Here is a 17,908-nt window from a genome sequence, read left to right as displayed (position 1 = left end):
ACAGATGCCATAATATCTAATGGATGTCTTCAGGCTCAACGCTTAGAGGGCCACACAGTCTTAAATAGAGGAGAGGAAAAAAGATCTACTTCACTGCTTTAGTCCAAGGAAGAGAATACTCTGCATTTAAAAGCACACGTGCATCTTCTCCCATTAGAATAACACACTGATTGACAGACATAGCGGTAATCCTGCACCTACAACTGATGAACCCCCTCCAAACAGCTGAGAAACAGTATCGAACACAAACGAGGCGACGACAACATAATCTTTGCAAAGGATTTATTGCAGGCAAACAATACCATAAATAATATTTACAACCTGTTACACAACATTCTTCTGTTTGGGGCCGTTTGATTGCTGGTAAACATTCTTCCAATACGGGATAATAATAAAAAAAAGAATAGTTCTGGATTAGTTTGTGCTGACGGCGGCCGGCAGCAAATGAGGAGATTGAAGCTACATTCAAAAAAATAAAATTGTTGCACTGCGTTTCCAAAGTTTTAGAGCATTTCCCTTAAAAATTTAAAAATATCCTACAATGTTGACTGAGCAAAAAAAAAAAAAAAAGTAATTGACAAAATGCACGAGTTTTATAGTAACTATTGCATGTTGTGAAACAACATCAACATCATCCTGAACGGAGATTGTGCATCTTAAGTTGTATGGCCTGCAGTTTATACACCGGGCTTCCGTTACAAAATGAAATGGGAGGGGGGCCGGGGGGGGGGAGAGAGCACACATTTGTAACTCTGCAGCTTTACAGAAAACAAAGCACAGCAAACATATTTCTTGGCATTTAGTTTGTGGAAGAATCCAAAAGGAAATTTCTGGAAAGAAAATCAAAAACACAACAAGAGAGATCGTCCACGTGGAGAAAATCTGAACACTCCTAGTAACTCAATTATATTTTATCTGATTAACACAGATTTATAAAAGTGTCAGAAGTGCAACTAGATACAGTTTTTTTAGAATTAAAATGCTTGTCCCAGTAAAATAAAGTTTGAACCTATCTGATGCGAGAGGCGCCGCTGGATAAACCTCCCGGGAGAGTTTGTGTGCCTGCTGCCGAGTCTCACGGGTTCACACTCTGCCGTCATTGCTGTCGTTTCCTTTCTGATTCTAAACAAAAATTCTCAAACGCCTCTTCCATCTCGGGCTCCATCTCGTCTTCAGAGTCCTCGTATCTGCAAACACAACGGATATGATTCAGAGCCTCGTGCTGCACCTTTGATACAGTGGAGATCATTTTGTTCTTGCGATCAGTTGGTTTGCGTTACTGTGTGTGCGCGGGCGCACACGCACACAAACACACACACACTCGCAGGCAAGGGAATACACATGCACGCTAAGCACCTCTTTCACAGACAATTGCTGACTGCACTGAATCTCAGGGCCCTGTTGCATTGTGGGCCGCTCAAACACAGTGGCCGAGCTCGGGGGCCCACAGGTCAGCGGGTGTCATGTGATCGGTGTCGAACCGCCATACAATCCAGTCGGGTAGTCTACGCAGGTATACGCCGTATGACAGCTAGAAACAGTTCTGAATTACCGTACAACCGCTAAAAAGGCGCAAAGATAAGTGTTGTATGTTTTTTTTACACAACGTTTCCCTTTTTTTTTTTTTTTTTTTTAAAGTGATTAAAAGGCTGTTTGGCGTCGCCACCAAGTTGACTGCTGCACTTACTCTTCGTTTCCATTCTCTCCATAAGCATCGTCGAAAAAGTCCTGTTTGACCAGAAGCTCTTGGTATTTCTCAGCATATTCTGTCAAAAAGCAGAGACAGATGTTCAAAAACACGACAGGTTGAATACACGTTTGGCCCCGAGGAGAGGAGGAGGAGGAGAGAATCAGGATGAAGACGAGCAAACAGCTTTTAAACCCTCTGTGACATCAGAAGGTTGGTAACTCAACGAGAAGCGTAAATAAATTCAGGAAAATATCTTTGTTTTGAACAACATTTTTTGTAATGGAGCCAAACAAATAAATGTAATAAATGGCACCCGACCATCAGGCCTCACCTGGATCTGCCGCCGTGAACGGAGTTCCATCTTCTGTGTAGAACGTGGGCTCATTCTGAGGAGCAAAATGGAAACAAGTCATCAAAATACAGGAATTCCTTGAATAGAACAACTTGAGGGGCTGCAGAGAGGACAAAGACGCTCACCATGAAGTAGTTGGGGTCGTTGTCTGGAGTTGCGTTGCTGGCCGCCGCAGCGTCGCGGACCCTCCCCCAATCACTGGACCTCAACTCCACCAGTTTGAGAAGCATCTCTCGGACGTCCCTGATGAGGAAAAACGCCTTTCAGAATAGTTGCAGCCTGACAATGTTTTAATGTGGACACACCTGAAACATTTGGCTCCGTGTGCAAGAACGTAATACACGACGGTAGAAGAATATCTTGAGATTTCAGCTTGGCCACACGCGATCATGAACTATTAGGATAACTTTCTACATACATTGTGATGCAATTTATTAGCTTTATTGTTTCAGTGGATTTAATTGTTTCATCAAACTGATGACATCATAACCACATTGGTTAACATTGTTATTTTAAATAAGGTCTATCATTAAAGTTAGACTGGACTCAAAGCAAGGGGTGACCTCCAGGTGCAGGTGCCCAAAGTCGAGTTCATACAAAAGAAAAAGTCTCAATACATGAACCTGCTGCAGGTGGCGTCCAGGAGGATTGTTTCTATCCTTTTGATCAGCTTTTCCATGTGTGGTTTTCCACTTTTCTTCCATGCGTCGTCCAGAACTGAACCTGTCAGCTATTGATTTTCAAAAACACATGCCAAGTTATCTGTTTCAAAAAAAAAAACTTAAAATATGCAGAAATCAGTTAATAATCTTGTTGAATTTGAAACCTTCAGCAGTTTGACGGCGCAAATGAGATTTTTATCAATCGGGTGGTTGAACAGAGTGTTCATCAGATCGTTCAGAGCAAACAGGAGGATATCGGCACGGTTTGGAGGCCCCTTCCCACTCTTTACCTGAGGACATGTACAAACAGTGACATATGACTGGAGTTGAAGGGTTGTGTTACATCTGTACAGCTCATCAGGAAATATAAATATGTTTAAACGTGAATGAAGTTATGTTTTGTGTTTTAAAGTAAGTAAATTGAAAAATGTGTCCCTGTGAACTTATTCTTCTTCACTTTCAATGAAGAAATGGATATCGAGTTAATCATTACATTAAAACATGACCTAAAAACAAACAATTTATGAATGAAGTTAGTACGCTGTGAGAGAAAAGGTCTCACCTCCAGGTTGAGATAGAGCTCCCCCAGAAAGAGGACAAAGGAGTGCAGTTTCTTCTGAGCCTCAGCGTCTCCTCGGACAGCCGAGTCCCTCTGTTCATACTCAATTCGACATCTAGCAAAGAGACAGCAGTAAATTCATATTCAACCCCAATTTCACAAGCACTGTCTTCTACACAACAATGTAAAATGACCTAATTTTTGTAAAAACCAGCCAATACCCAGTCAAACAGGATTTGTTTGAAAACCGATTAAAAAATATGTTCTATTTTATATATTTTTAATATATTTGTTATTTCTCATGATGTGACCAAGGAAAACGTGAATACTCACCTTTTTAAGAGCAGCTGACGAAAGTTACCACTTGGTGGGCTGACAGTGAGATGGTGGGACAAGTAGTTACAGAGTCGAGCGCCCGTGTAAGAAAAGTTTGGAATGGCTGTAGACTGTAACGTAGAAAAACAAACAAATAAAAATAAATCTTTGTTTGTTTTTTTTAAATATTGTTTTAAGATATGATTCTTTTAATTGTCTGTCACGTGGCAACCAACCTGCGTGAAGATCAGTTCCACCAGCTCATGCAGAGACTCCTCGGTGGTCACCCAGGAGTTGAGCATGGCGGTAATGTCCTCGATATCCGTCTCAAAGGAACCGGGTGAGGAACTCAGGTGACCGAGGACGTCTGAGACGATATCAGCCAGGGTCGGCTCGCCGTAGTAGTTTTCACTGTCATCGTCATAAAAAGTTTGGTCCTGCGAAGAAATCAAAGGGAAAAAAATAATTGAAAAACAAAATGCCTTTATAGTGTCAGAAACCCTTCGTATCTTCTTTATAACTGAAAAAGAGACAGGATCAGACTCTGACATTGCAGTGAGGGTGAAGTACAGTACTTACTTCATACTGGCTCATTCCAGTGGGGACAAACTCTGGGGCGCTGGCCGAAAGCCGAGACGTCTTGGCGATGGAATCCACGGCGGGAGGTGCGCTGCTGCCATTGGCACTCTGCAGGGGTTTGTTTGGTCTTTTCACATCTAAAAGAGGACACGGACATAGACTGTTAGTCCCACAAGGCGGAAAATGATTCACCCACTATGGAACCCTAGCACTGATTTTGTTGTTGTTGTTATTCGTTTGTGATTCAAGGCATCCTAAGGGCTTTATACTAAGAAACAGTGTTTGAACATGACATACCGATTTTCAATTGCACTGTTTTGATGGCAATGATCAAATAAAATTAAAAATAATAATTTCAGGATATAATAGGGATATACATTACTATTCAAAAGTTTGGTCACACCTTCTCATGCATTCTCAACACGTTGAAGAGCTCTGAATATGCTCTTTATGAAAGGTGGCTATGTTGAACAATGTAAGTATAAAACATGTTTGAGTTATTCTACACTTTCATTGTTTCCTACATAATTCCATGTGTGTTCATACGTAGTTTTGACGCCTTCGGTGTGAAACTGCAACGTCAATAGTCCTGAGAATGAAAGAATAGAATTTAAATTCATTCTGCCATTGTGCATACATTCTAATTCGTAAATTATTTGTTTTTAATAAAGCTTGATACAAAATAATCTTCCTAATAGGTCTGTCCGAGCAACTTATTCCACCCCGACTGCAACTTCATTGTCAGCAGCATAATATCGAAACTTCCCTTTGCACAGCACTGCAACTTCAAGCTGGCGTTGCGTTCACAAATGATAATACACCAACACCGGTGCCTTCCCTGGAGTACACGTCCCAAGTAGGACATGTCATTAGTCGTGTAGACGTCTGATATCTGGGTTAACGCTTTATTTAGAAGTCAACATTACACCAGTGGGGTGAAAGAAGCCCTGGTCAACAGGTGCTTGTCGCGGTGCCAGATGCTAACGGTAGCTAACCTGGCACTTAGCGACCAGCTAACGACACCGCCGAGCTTAAATCCCCTCGCTGCAGGAAACAGCGGGGTGAACGAGGGGATTTTGACTACAAACGCAGAATTCGTGTAAACACGAAACAACATGTCTGTCTGGCATTATCAATTTGCCTGAAGTGGATTGTGAGAGCAGCCGTTAGCATGTGTATTTTTTGGCTATCTATGTGCTGTGCTGCTAGTGACTTGACAGCCCCCTACCTCCCGTACCAATGTCGTTCGCGGCGCTGATGTTGTTGTCGGCAAAAGGCGGGGCCGTCCGCGGCTGCCTCAGCGGTTCCCGTTGATTGAACAGCGCACTTTTGGTTTCAATTTCCCCAGCGCTGCCGACAAGTCCAGGCTCTGTCGCAATATTTCTGCTTCTTCCTGCTCCAGGAGCGCGGTCGAAATGATCACCCATGACTTCTGACTTGGATCTCAGAACGGCATGAGAATGAAGAAGAGCCGCTGTTGTCCACGACGCAGAGTCGCCCGTGTTTCCTTCACTGAGCTGGGAGCGCTTTGTTTTGTCGCAGCAAAACCGCAGCCTAACTCGCCGTCATGCTGGCTTCTCCTCGGTCGGGATCTGTCACAGTAAATACACAACTTTCAGCCACTTCCTTTAACAACAAACTCGCAGCCGCTCACCGTCCGTGTTCATGTCCGAGGGGAAATAAATTAGTTCCCTCTAGCGGCAAGGAGGGAAATTACATCATTGGGGGAAAAAAAAAAAAAGAGAGAAAAAAAAACGTATCTGGAACCTTATCTTCTTCAAGATTATACAGAAATGAAAATTAAAGCCTCCTCTTCATTGTCATAATTTTTATGTTGTAAGTTGTATTACTATACCAACTATTGAATTGTACAGTCAATTGTAAGTGTATTTATGTATGTACGTGTATAACTTTATTTATTTACTTTATGAACTATATTTTTGAATATTTGTAAGTGAATTCTGTTTAAAAAATTTTTTGGAAACTATTGAAAAAATCCAGATCAAATTCCCAAGAAAAAACTATAACTATAACACTTTGTAAATGTCAACCTGCTGACATTTAAATGTTCAGAAATGTTAAATTTAAATGTATTTGCATATCAACGTATGTACTACAATAACATTAATAAACAATATTGTATATATAATATGTGTATGTCATTCAAATTAATATAAAATATCAGTCAAAGCACTATTGAGTGGGTAATTTCTATCAAACCATACAGTTCAAAAATAAATATTGACCAATGAAATGTAAATATGATGACAGCTGAAAAAAAAAAAAATCCCTGGACTTGTACAAACACTTGAGCAGTGCCTCTCTCCTGGCCCACTCAGTAGCTGCCCACAACAAACATGTGTTGCTGCAGACTTCTCAGCGTAAGTATTCATTAGTTGTTTTAGCCTCCAGTCATTTTCCACTTGTTTCACAAAGCTGGATCGCATTATACCACAGAGAATTCCAGTGCCAGAAATGCGGAGAGCAACTTTGATAAAAGATTACTGGCCCTATTTTCTGTTATTGTTGTTTTTCCCCCATGCCAGTGTCTTGGAGCCAGTTCAAACATTCACAGGTCTCAGGAATGCACTACGGCAAAGAGCTTGGTAGACGGCTGTTGTTTCCTGTCGGCCGTACTCATCATCGCCACGTTCGAAACGAAACAAATGTTTCGCATATCGCCGCTACACATTAACACGGCCAAATCCCTGGTGATTTATTGAGTGAATCATTGGGCTACAAACTGAGCAATTACAAACAAATGAGGGGAACAGTTGTGCGTGTGTGTGTGTGCGTGTGTGTGTGTGTGTGTGTGCGTGCGTGTGTGTGTGTGTGTGTGTGTGTGTGTGTGTGTGTGTGTGTGTGACTTCATATCAGAGGCCAAATTGTCCTGATTGGCACGCACTATTTCGTTTGAATTGAGTTGCGGTGGGAAAAAAAAGGGATCGTCTAAAAATGAGTCGACGTCATCGGCAAAGTGCACCTGCAACGAGTCGGAGGGGCAACAGCAAGTTTCCGCAGATGTACAAGACGGACAGATGTGCGTGCGGTGCAGAGGCGGTCGTGAAAGAGTATCCCGTGTGTTGCCCGAACTGAATGCAGAGCGGCATTCCTTCATGTTAACCGTACCATCGAGGTGGTTCCCCTCTTTAACGACGGCGTGACACTGTCCCTCAAAGCTCCTTCTTCTCGGCTCTCTGCTTCGCTGCTCATCCAAGTCTCTGTCCACTGCAACGACCACAGCGCCAGCGCCGCCACTGTGGTCGTCCACTCCCCCCCCCCCCCTGGCTGTTCACTCATTTGCTGGAACAGACGCTCAAGGGAGGCGGGATGAAGAGAACACGAGGCCCGGAAGCCTGCTGTGTTAATGTTCTCCCCGTGGTCTTTTGATCTGGCATCGGGGCAGCTGCCATTGATTAGTGTCTTAGTGGATGATTACTGAGGGAAATGGGTGGTCAGACACAGGTCAGGCCTCTGCCTCGCTCGCATTCGCCCTCATTTATGCCTCCACGTGCGCGCTCACTCACTCACACACACACACACACACACACACACACACACTCGCATCTTGGCACATCCACAGCAATATCGACTTTCCTTGTTTTAAGGTCGTAATACCGGCAGGTGTCTCAGAAAGCTTTTGAACCAGGCCCCCAGACTCCAAGATGAAGTTGCTCACCCAGTGCATACACTGAAAAAGTTTTTGACTTCCGCATTAATGGGGCCCACAGAGCATGCGCGGTAGTGTCACTTCCTCTCATGCCTCTGAAACTCACATGATCTATTTGGCCAATCAGAACGATTCTGAAGAACGTCACTTACAGACATGTCAGGCCACAGCCAATCAGAACGAGCTGAGACACAGCAGCGCGTACGACGTTGTGACGTCACACTGGGAATAAAATCGACGATAGAAATATTTGCTACGAATCACGTTTGAGGTCAGTCGTCCTGTCAGCCGTTTTAAAGGCGTTTATTTTTGTATTGCGGTCTATGGGAAAAATACTTTTTGGGCCAGTGGGATTTTTTATTTTTTGCTGCAGTACTTGGAGAGACCACTGGGGGAAAATCGGCTCGCCGCCATATTGCCAGTCCGGTATCCAGTTCTTGTAATACATCCATGTTCTGAACACACGCAGCTTGTCTGTGATGGTGCGATAACAGGAAGTGATGTCACCATCTACCCACCCAGTTCCCCCCCTATACTACTCTACCACCCCCCCCCATCCTGTAGCATTTGGTGTGTACGCTTGGGAAAGAATCATTAGCGCAATGGTTGCCACATGGAATCGCTGGCAGTAATAGTTGCCTTTGGTGCTTTTCTAGTCCCAGAGGAGCAGATAAGGGCGGGAGCTCCGCTGACCCGACCTGTTCATCAGGACTCAGCGCCTGTGAGAAAAGTGTTTGAGGCCGCGTCGCAGAGGAGAAAATGGTTTTTATTTTTCACATAATAGAGTTCCTATAAAAAGTAAAGGATGCAAAGGAACGCTCTCCTTCTACGAGTTTCCCTCCAGTTAAATATTTCACAAAATAAATAAATCATTACAATACGGTCAAAACACAGTGGTTAAGTATCAAACATTTGTTCTAAATGCGTCATATCATCTATTACTTAATGCAGTCGAGACAAATTCCGCTCGTGTTACTGTTGTTTTTTTGTTCCTGCCTTCCGTCTCCATGCCTCCGCCTGGTGTATTACAGGACAATGTGGGTTATAAATAACATTTTTTGAAAATACTTCTGCTTCTCCTCATTGACCTGGGCATCGTCCCACCGGCCTCGCCCACATTACACTCAAATTCCAGTTGCAAATTGTTTGGCACAGAAATCAAAAAGGCAACAAAAAAAAAAATATTGCATCCCGTGCCGCATATAAACACAGACATCATCTCTTCCCAACAAATAAAACACATGACATCAGTCAGTGACTGTATTTTTTTTTCTTTTTGCGTAACAGTGTTAGTGCCTTGTTTCCAAATGCGAGATCTCTCAGCCAAAAAAAAACAAAACAATAAAAGTCTTTATTCTACAGCTTCTTCCAGTATTGAAAACCTCTATGTCCAGTGCTGCGTGTCCTCCCCCTCCCGCCGAGTTCCTCCGCCCTCACACCACAATTGGTAGGAAGTGGGTGGCCGTGTTCTTCCTGCGGGTTTTCTTCCCTCTGATAGGCTTCCCGTGGACGTTCAGGCCCACAAACATCTGCCGCTTCTTGTTCCTCCACTCGGCTGACGCGTACGTGTTGTAGCCGTTCTCCTCGATGCGCTCCTTCAGCGTGCAGTCAACACCAAACTCCCTCTGGGGTGGGGGGCGGGGGGGACACACAAGTATTGGGTTTCAGCGTTTTACAGCCCCCGACATGTGAGGTTACGGCAAAAACACAGAGCATTTTCCTTGTGCAAACCCATTGCGGTCGCTCATGGTATCTTGTTTATGCTACTGCTCCTTAATCTGCACTCGCGTGTTTTGCTTTGCGCACTCGCGCAGGGGGGGGGGGGGGGGGGGGGGATGGGAGCACTTTGGAGGGCGCGCAGCTCCGCCGGTGGCTCGACGAGTGAGCGGCGCTAGCAGAGCTGGCTAGTCAGAGACGTAAAGATAAAGGCAGCGGGGACTTTGATAAGGCCGGAGGAATCTAACACTATCTCCGTCTCTGGAGGATCCCGAGTTTGACCCCCTGACCCCTCGGACACTCACCGCTCCGTACAGTTCTCCCTTCCTGCTCATGGCCAGATAGTAGTTGCTGTTCAGCCCTTTGATGGCCACCACCCCCACGTCCACTGAAGTGATTTCCAGAATACCTGCGAATCAGCAGAAAGAAAACACGCACACATGAGACGGGTGATTTACTGCCAGCGTCATGAGATCACGCGGCCGAGAAACACCAACAAACGCGGGGACAAAGACAGAGAGAAAGCCCAGCCGATGACATGTTTTCCAGTCACTGTGGATAAGAGCAGAGAAAATTCACCGGCGGACCGGCCACATCAGAGGGCAAATTCATCCATCTCGGCAGCGAGTGATAATAGACAACAAGGGGGTTGTCACGCTCATTATGGGACGTTTGCATGTGGGAATGCACAGTGTGGGAATTCTGTGCAGGGTCCTAATTATTCTTTAAGCCTATTTATCATTTGAGCGATATTATAAAGCAACTTTACTGCCTACACCTGTGTAACGGATCCCAGCTGCGCGGGGCCATTTGGTGGGGAAATGAATGGGTGCGCGCCGCAGAGATTCCCCTCTTGTTTACGTTGTGCTTGGTACTTGGGTTTCCAAGTCCCAATACACAAGTAATTCAAGTAATTCTCACAGGCTATTACAGGGGCTAATTTATACCCCCGGCTAACGAGGGCATGCTTCTGGCCGCAGACAGCTGTGGTTATTTGTGTGGTCTCAGTATCAGGGGTCAGAGAAATATAACTTCCTAATGTGTCCTTTGACCACAGGACCCACTTGTCTGCCCTCTTGCCGTTCCCTCTGTGTGTGTGTGTGTGTGTGTGTGTGTGTGTGTGTGCCTGTGACCCAGGTTCCCATGGCATGTTTGATTTCAAGCCCCCTCCCGCCGACTCTCTTCCCCCCCGCCCTGCTTCCTGTGAGCCGTCGTTATTTCACCCCGATAAGTACACATATGTGTGCGCGCACATTCAGGCACACACTCCAGCGTGGGGGTGTGAACTCTAGAGACTTGGCGACGTCCTTTGATCACGCCGGTAACGCCCACCCCCCCTCCCTCCCCCTTCACTGTCCGGGAGGCTGCAGGTCCTGCCCCACTTTCTCAGAAGCGTCTCTCCGGTGGCCCCTGATGCTCTGCTGGGGCCTTCAGCAGCACCACAGGAGAGGAGAGGGGGCGAAGGCGGAGGATGCAGGTGTGCCTACTTTTTACCCCGCTATGGATCAGTCCTTCGCCCATCTCTCTCTCTCTCTCTCTCTCTCTCTGTCTGTCTCTCTGTCTCTCTCTCTCTCTCTCTCTGTCTCTCTGTCTCTCGCTCTCGCTCTCTTAAAAAGTACAGCAACGTCCGCCAGGTCTTCACTGTATCAGTTTCTGGTTCAAACAGTGGCACCTCGGGGCAGCGAGGTCCGAAAGCGGCAAAAAGGTGGCGGCGTGGGGGGGGGGGGGGTGTGGGGGTGGGAGGTGTGGGGGGGGCAGCTGTGACACACAACGGCCATTGAAGATCTGAGAGGAGCTGCTTTTTCTGTACGGGATCGGGTGTCGCGGTATGGAGTGAGGATGTAAGACAATCTATGGCAGTCTCTGGCTCCTCTGTAAACATGGGAGGGATGAAAGAGGGGAGAACAGAGGAGGACAGAGGAGCCATGACAGTGAGACTGGGGGTGGAGGCAGGATTAGTAAGGCTGTAATGATCACTGATCAAAGTCAGCCACCGGAGGCAGGGGCGAGACAGGTTGTATATATACACACACACACGCACGGGGAAACACACACAGAGAGGGAGAGAGAGAGAGAGACACACACACACACACACACACACACACACACACACACACACACACACACACGCGCGCATTATGAGCGCGGCTCTCATTGGAGCAGGTGACTGGGAGGAACTGAAGAAATGAACAAACGGCTGCGAACAAAAAATAGATAAAAAAAAAAAAAAGGACGTTAGAGGAACCACGCTCTTATATTTAGCCGTGGGTTACGACATCCGGACTTTAATGTGACAGCGAGGCTCTGTGTGGGGGCAGATTCTCACAATCCACATGTGAAGGACGCAGCCGGAGTCTCGGCTTCAGCTTCAGCTGCACGCGCAGCCAGGCGGTAGTTTTCCTACCGCGGCTTTTCCGTCCCTCTCTGATGTGCGGCTCATTTGATTTGCTTTGGTTGTTGTCGTCGGCGAATGGCGGGGGGGGGGGGGGGGGGCGGGGTGGCTGACGGCGGCAAGCGAGGATGCAAGAAAGAGCATTTTTTCTCAGGCAGTGAGATGCCAAAAGAAACATGCAAGCTCCGAAGCTTCTTCCCTTCTTCCACTCAAACACACTTTTTGTCGCGCTTCCCCAGACAGAGGTCGAGCCGACACTCCTTCCCTTTGAATGTGAAACTTTAATAGATGTGAGTGCAAGCCCTAAGTCGGGGTATATAGCAATAACACTTGATAAGGACCACACTGGGTGTATTTACACAGCGGGGAGGGCCACACTCTTCGGGGAGGGCCACACTCTTCTCCACCTTGGACAGAAGCAATACATCTCACTCCTCCGTGAGAGCACCAGCTGGGGTTTTTATTTCCTCTCTGTAAAAAAAGAAAAGTGCCGCCGCTTTGACTTTGGGCAGACGGATGTGCGCGGAGACATACAAATTCACCTATTCTACAGACCTACACACACACACACACACACACACACACACACTCCTGCCAGACGTGTCCGGAAGCGCCACTGCAAACAGTCTGCGGCCTGACAAACACTATACACACAGGCCCGGCCAGGCTCACCCTCCCTCGCACGTCATCTCAGCCGTGGATAATTAAAGGTAAAACTCTTTAACTTCCATACTATGGAAGTGTACTGACGGAATACCCCCCCCCCCCCAAAAAAAGCATAATGTCACGTAATTACGTGAAGGTTTTACGTTTGTACGTTCTAATTTTCACGTTATTACATGAAGCCGTCACATTATTTGGTTCTATAGTGAAAGGCTCAGTATCACGAAATTTGGTGGAACGTTCCACAAACGAGTTCATTTTCAGGTTATTTTATGATAGCGAATCAAAACTGAACAAGGTCAAGCAAAGGCAACGTACTGATGTTTGCACACGTTTGATGCATTTCCAAAGTTTCCTCAAAGTACGCGTACTAATATCAACGTCATCGACGGTGCTCAATAAGCTCAGGATCTCGAACAGAGCTTGAAGTACAGAGCCATAGTGCCTTTACTTATGCCGTGTTTCATTTTGATTTGTGAAACGACGTGAAAAATATTTTTGTAAAAACGTAAAAAAAATACGATTTTTTTTTTTTAACTTTTACGAAATAATGTGAAACTTTCACAAAATGACGTGGAGTGAAAATGACCACGCAAAAACACGAAACTGTCACGTAATTACGTGTCCCCGTTCACACACCCCCCCCCCCCCTCTTTTTGGCAGTATGTAAGTAAGTACGTATGGCAGCAATGCACTTGCGTATTTCCGAGTTTTTTCTCCAGTTTGTCTTTTTTCTTCCCCCCCTCGGCATCATTTCATCCTGTCACTCAGTGCTGCCCCCTTCCACTATAAATTTAAGAGGACTGAACTGTAAATCATAGCTATTTTAATTACACGCTCGGGCCATGCAGATAGCCACTTAGCCAACTTTAACATAATCTGCCCTCCCTTTCTCCCTGCCTCGCTGTAACCTCAGCGTAAGCTCCAAGTGGGTTGGAGAAAGAGCGAGCGAGTGAGAGAGAGAGAGAGTGAGAGAGAGAGAGAGAGAGAGAGAGAGAGCATGTGGGACAGTTTTGCGCTGGCATCCCCGTAAATCTGTGGGAGTCTGGATACAGGCTCTGCAACAGACAGCAAGCGTCAGGGTCTTCACAGGGTCCACACACACACACACACACACACACACACACACACACACACACACACACACACAGGGAAGCTAGCCCAGCCCAACCCCGACGCATCTCGCGCTAGTGTGCGATAAACACGCGAGGTGCCTCGTCCAGCCGCAACCATCCGCCACCCCCCGCGTCTTTTTTTTTCCCTCTCTAGCCGAGGGAAGAAAGGGGGCAGGCGACTCCAAAGAAATAAACCCGATATTATTTTGTCACTTCAAGGGACGGTCGCAGGCCTACAAAGCACGTCAGGCCCTGGGATCATGTCTGGCCCCGGGGAGCGTGGGGGGGAGGGCGGGGGTAAAGAGTGAAGCTGCCGTTGTGTAGTATCCTTTACCGTGAGAACCCGACACCGGGCCACACAATCCACATTCAGCCCCTCAGGTAACAGCTTTTTGATGGCACCGGCGCTGATACTGAAGCCGGCGCGGCTTTGATGTGGCCACAATGATCTCCAGCCATGTCATTCATGAACTTGTACCTCTCCAGAGAGTTGCACCCCTCCACCCCCCCCCCCCCCCCCCAAACCACCACCCACCAACCCCGCCCGAGCCCAAGCGCCAAGAAAGCCCTGCCTGACTCCAAGCAGCGACTCCTGAGAGAGGCGACGCACTCCCAGTAATAAAGAGTTGTGGGTTCATAAAATATTGAGGGGCACCGGGCCGGCGGATCGTCTTCCAAGCTCGCTTGGAAAAAAAAAAAAATAAGAATAAACCTGAGGTGGGTTCACACGCCACTAATATGATAAACGCTCTGAGTGGCTTTTCCTTCCACGCCGCGCTCGCGGCTTTTACAACCCTCGGGAGGAAGCGGCGCTTATTGGAGGGAGAGAAAAAGGCGGGTGGGGTCGGGGGTGGTGGAGGTTGGTGGTGGAGGTTGCAACGGCGTAACACGGTCAGTAAATAAAGTTGCCTCTGTCGTGACCCTGTCAAAACAAACATGCGCCCTGACATCCCTCCACCCCGAAGTCACTTTGATTGAATGTGCGGTTTAGCTCTCCCAGGAGGAACATTAAAAGGTTCCACACACACACACACACACACACATGCAAACACACACACTTTGTCCTGGGCTTGGGAGGACAGAGGGAAAGAGGGAGGATGTGTGAAGGAGGGAAATGTGTGTGTGTGTGTGTGTGTGTGTGTGTGTGCGCGTGTGCGTGCGTTCCCAATAAACGAGCACATGTGTCGCCGCGCGATCACACACCCACTGGAGCATGTGAGTGCCCGCCGGCTGACGGGCACACACACACACAGACACACACGCGCACGCACGCACTCAAGTGCGCACAGCACGGCGGGAATTCTGGGAGACTAATGAGAATGGCCTTTTACTGAGTGATATGCCGAGACGTACAACGTGTAATCACTTTAAAGACGTGTTTCTGGGAGCGAGCACGTCAAGCTGCTTTAAACAAATGTCTCTTGTGCGACCGGGGGTATGTAATTTGCCCAGCGTTGGCCGGTGGGCGCTCGAGTCTGAGTGGGAGACAGATACACACACACACACACACACACACACACACACACACAGAGGCAGAAAGCGAGTGAAAAAGCATCCGTGAGATGGACGAGGGTGTCTCCCTCCTTCCCTCTGCCCCTGTTCCTGCGGGGTCGTTATCAGCGCTGTTTACCCAGGGCTGTGAAGACCACCTGATAATGGCCCCCAGGTTATCTGTCCCTGCTCCCATTTCAGCCATCTGAGAGCTACGGTCATTGTGCTGAGTGTTTGGACAGGCAAGTTATCAGGGGGATGTCTGGTTTAAAACAAAACGACACGGCTGTGATCGCGCCGCCGCTCGGCCGCAAACGGCCCCGCCAATCTCCCAAAGCGGAAGGCGACTCAGCGAAAGGCAAACAAAACGTTGACACTGGTGACTGGTTGTTTTTTCCACTGAAGGACAAAAAAGACGACGAAGACGTCTCTAATGGAAAGACAGAAACACTCGGAACGTCTCTTGAGATTGTGGATTCTCTCCTAACTGAGCAGGTGCTTCTCACGAGCTAATTCTAAGCTTTGTGACCTTACGTAAACTCAGAGCGGCTAAAAGCTGACGACCCGAATTCAGAGTTGCGTTTGAATCAATTACTTACTGAGAGGGTCGTCCTTGCTCTTGGTCCCATTGACCCTCCCGTCCCTATCAATCCTCAGGAAAAACTTCTGGAAAGAAAACAGCTTCCTCCTCCTGATGTCCCCCTGGAGGTGGTTGTAGCTGCGGACGTGCCTCCCCAGCGGGCCCCCGCTCCGGCCCTGGGGACCCCCAGCGGGCCGGGCCCTCGAGGGGACCACAGTCTCGGAGATGTTCAGCGGAAGCCTGAGACCTCTTGCGCTGGCCAGCCTCGGCCTGTCTCTGTGGAGGTGGCAGGCTGCCCCCGGCAGGCTGAAGGTGAAGACCACCAGGGCGACCAGGAGGGGCAAGGACGAGGAGGGACGCAGCAGCAGCGGCGGCGACGGAGGCGGAGGCGGAGGCGGTGGCGCCGGAGGTGGTGGCGTGGAGCTTAGTCTGGAGCCGGTCCCGGAGGCAGCGCCGGCCCCGAACCAGGCAGAGGCAGCCTTACTCCCTCCAGCAGCCCATCTGATCATGGTAGTGTGCTGAGTGGAGGACTGGAGGCAGCCTCAGAGCCTGGGACATGCTGCTGGGAGCCAAGAGAGGCTGGGAGGACAGGGAGGGCAGCCCTCCACCATCCACATTGGGCGACTCAAGTCCCGAGTCCAGACACTTGAAAAGTTCTCCTTCTGTTTGGCTTTTTCTTTTTTAAATCCTCCCCCTTTATCTGACTTTTCGCCAAAGCGTTCCGGGCCGATATTCCTCGGAGCTCTTTTCTCGGCTCTTTGCAGAAATAGGAGGGGGAAAAAAAGAAAAACTGAAAATATGCAGGTTATGTTGGGAGAGAGAGAAAAAAAACACTCCTGGTTCCTCCTCCAGTAAAAACAAGTTCCCTTTACCTTTGGCTGCTCTGGAGGGAACCGCCGGCTTCCTGGCAGGTTCGGTATTAAATAAAACTAAGGAGGGTGGGACGAGGTGGTGGTGGTGGGGGGAGGGGGGGGGAGAGAATTGCGTGTCTTCTAAAGTTTGCTTAGATCCGAGGCGGCCGCGCTCTCCCTCACTTCCCGCGAGGAGCAGAGGGTTCTACCTGGCCGCCCGCTCACTCCACATGTGCAGAAGGCATTTCTCCGAGGAGCAAAACAAAGATTGAAGATTTATGGAGGAGCGCCGGTCAATCCAGGCGCACGTCAGATAATCCATCTGTCTTCTGTTGAACCGGCTGCTCTCGCTCTCCCCTCAACTCCCTCTCTCTCCTTCTCTCTCCCTCACTCTACCCCCAAATTACCCCACCTTCGTGCAGAGCGGAGCTAACGGTCCGGGGAGGTCTCTCTCTCTCCCTCTCTCTCTCCCTCTCTCTCTCTCTCCCTCTCTCTCTCCCTCTCTCTCTCTCTCTCTCTCCCTCTCTCTCTCCCTCTCTCTCTCCCTCTCTCTGTCGAGTCAGAGCTGCTCCCCTCCCGCCTGCTGCTCATTCGGTGAGGGGGATGCCACCGCTCACTGCAATGACTGCAGGTCGTGTTGAGTGACTAGTTAGTGATATGATCCCACCCACTCACTCTACCTCCCTCCCTCCTTCCCTCCCTTCACTCCACCACTCTGCGTGTGTGCGTGATAGCTGGGGTTTATCTGTGGAGGAAGCCCTCCGCCGCTGGTATTGGAAGGATGATTGCTGTGCCACTTCGCCGACCAGGCCGTTTTTATTACGTTTTGCACATGCAGCAGCCAGGGAACAAAAAAAAAAAAGAGAAGGAAAGTGCCACAAGATTGAAAAGCTTCCACTTTTGGCTCATTAGTGCTGCTTTAATCCTGGAAAGTGTCCCCCCCCCACTCACCCCGACACCCTCCCAAACATATTAAGTTGCCGGTTGGCTGGTTTGCGGTCTGGATGCTGCTTTATCTCAGCCATCTCTCGCCGAGGCCTCTTCTCTTTCCCCCCAGCGCGCTCCACCGCGCAGTGCCGTAACGCAGCCGAGCTCCAGTTTCACCCGGCCAGACCTCCACCTCCCGCTCCCTGACTCAGGTGTCTTGAGCGAGCGTCGGCCATTCAGGGTCTCTTTTACTCGGGCCGCCGCGACAGGCTGGCTCCTCCGGGCAGCGCCGGGACAGGAAGGAAGAGACCAGAGCAGACTGGAATATACGATGTGTGCAAAATAT

General features: G+C 48.4%; 2 protein-coding genes across 4 annotated transcripts; both read right to left on the bottom strand.

The window, feature by feature from the left end:
* Positions 1-268: 268 nt before the first annotated feature.
* On the bottom strand, positions 269-5,801 carry paip1 (poly(A) binding protein interacting protein 1). Of its 3 annotated transcripts, none has more exons than XM_076033331.1 (11): positions 5,386-5,801; positions 4,158-4,294; positions 3,815-4,015; positions 3,597-3,709; positions 3,267-3,378; positions 2,869-2,994; positions 2,660-2,772; positions 2,168-2,285; positions 2,022-2,076; positions 1,688-1,766; positions 269-1,187 (listed from the first exon to the last, which is right to left on the bottom strand). In XM_076033331.1, the coding sequence occupies exons 1-11, from the start codon at positions 5,582-5,584 to the stop codon at positions 1,097-1,099; spliced, it is 1,344 nt and encodes a 447-aa protein (XP_075889446.1). In that variant the 5' UTR covers positions 5,585-5,801; the 3' UTR covers positions 269-1,096. The 3 variants fall into 3 exon arrangements, with proteins under 3 accessions (XP_075889446.1, XP_075889448.1, XP_075889447.1); XM_076033333.1 differs by having other exon boundaries at positions 5,395-5,800; XM_076033332.1 differs by having other exon boundaries at positions 2,666-2,772; positions 5,386-5,799.
* Positions 5,802-8,574: 2,773 nt separating this feature from the next.
* On the bottom strand, positions 8,575-17,008 carry LOC142893086 (fibroblast growth factor 10-like). The gene is made up of 3 exons (XM_076033346.1): positions 15,804-17,008; positions 9,849-9,952; positions 8,575-9,452 (listed from the first exon to the last, which is right to left on the bottom strand). The coding sequence occupies exons 1-3, from the start codon at positions 16,291-16,293 to the stop codon at positions 9,261-9,263; spliced, it is 786 nt and encodes a 261-aa protein (XP_075889461.1). The 5' UTR covers positions 16,294-17,008; the 3' UTR covers positions 8,575-9,260.
* Positions 17,009-17,908: the final 900 nt, after the last annotated feature.

The sequence above is a fragment of the Nelusetta ayraudi genome, unplaced genomic scaffold, assembly GCF_046127955.1.
Source record: "Nelusetta ayraudi isolate G7.1 ecotype Tasmania unplaced genomic scaffold, CSIRO-AGI_Nayr_v1 ptg000041l, whole genome shotgun sequence".
NCBI classification, from domain to species: Eukaryota; Metazoa; Chordata; class Actinopteri; order Tetraodontiformes; family Monacanthidae; genus Nelusetta; species Nelusetta ayraudi.
The sequence above is the reverse complement of the archived record's forward strand: the minus strand, read 5'-3'. Positions and strand labels throughout refer to the sequence as shown.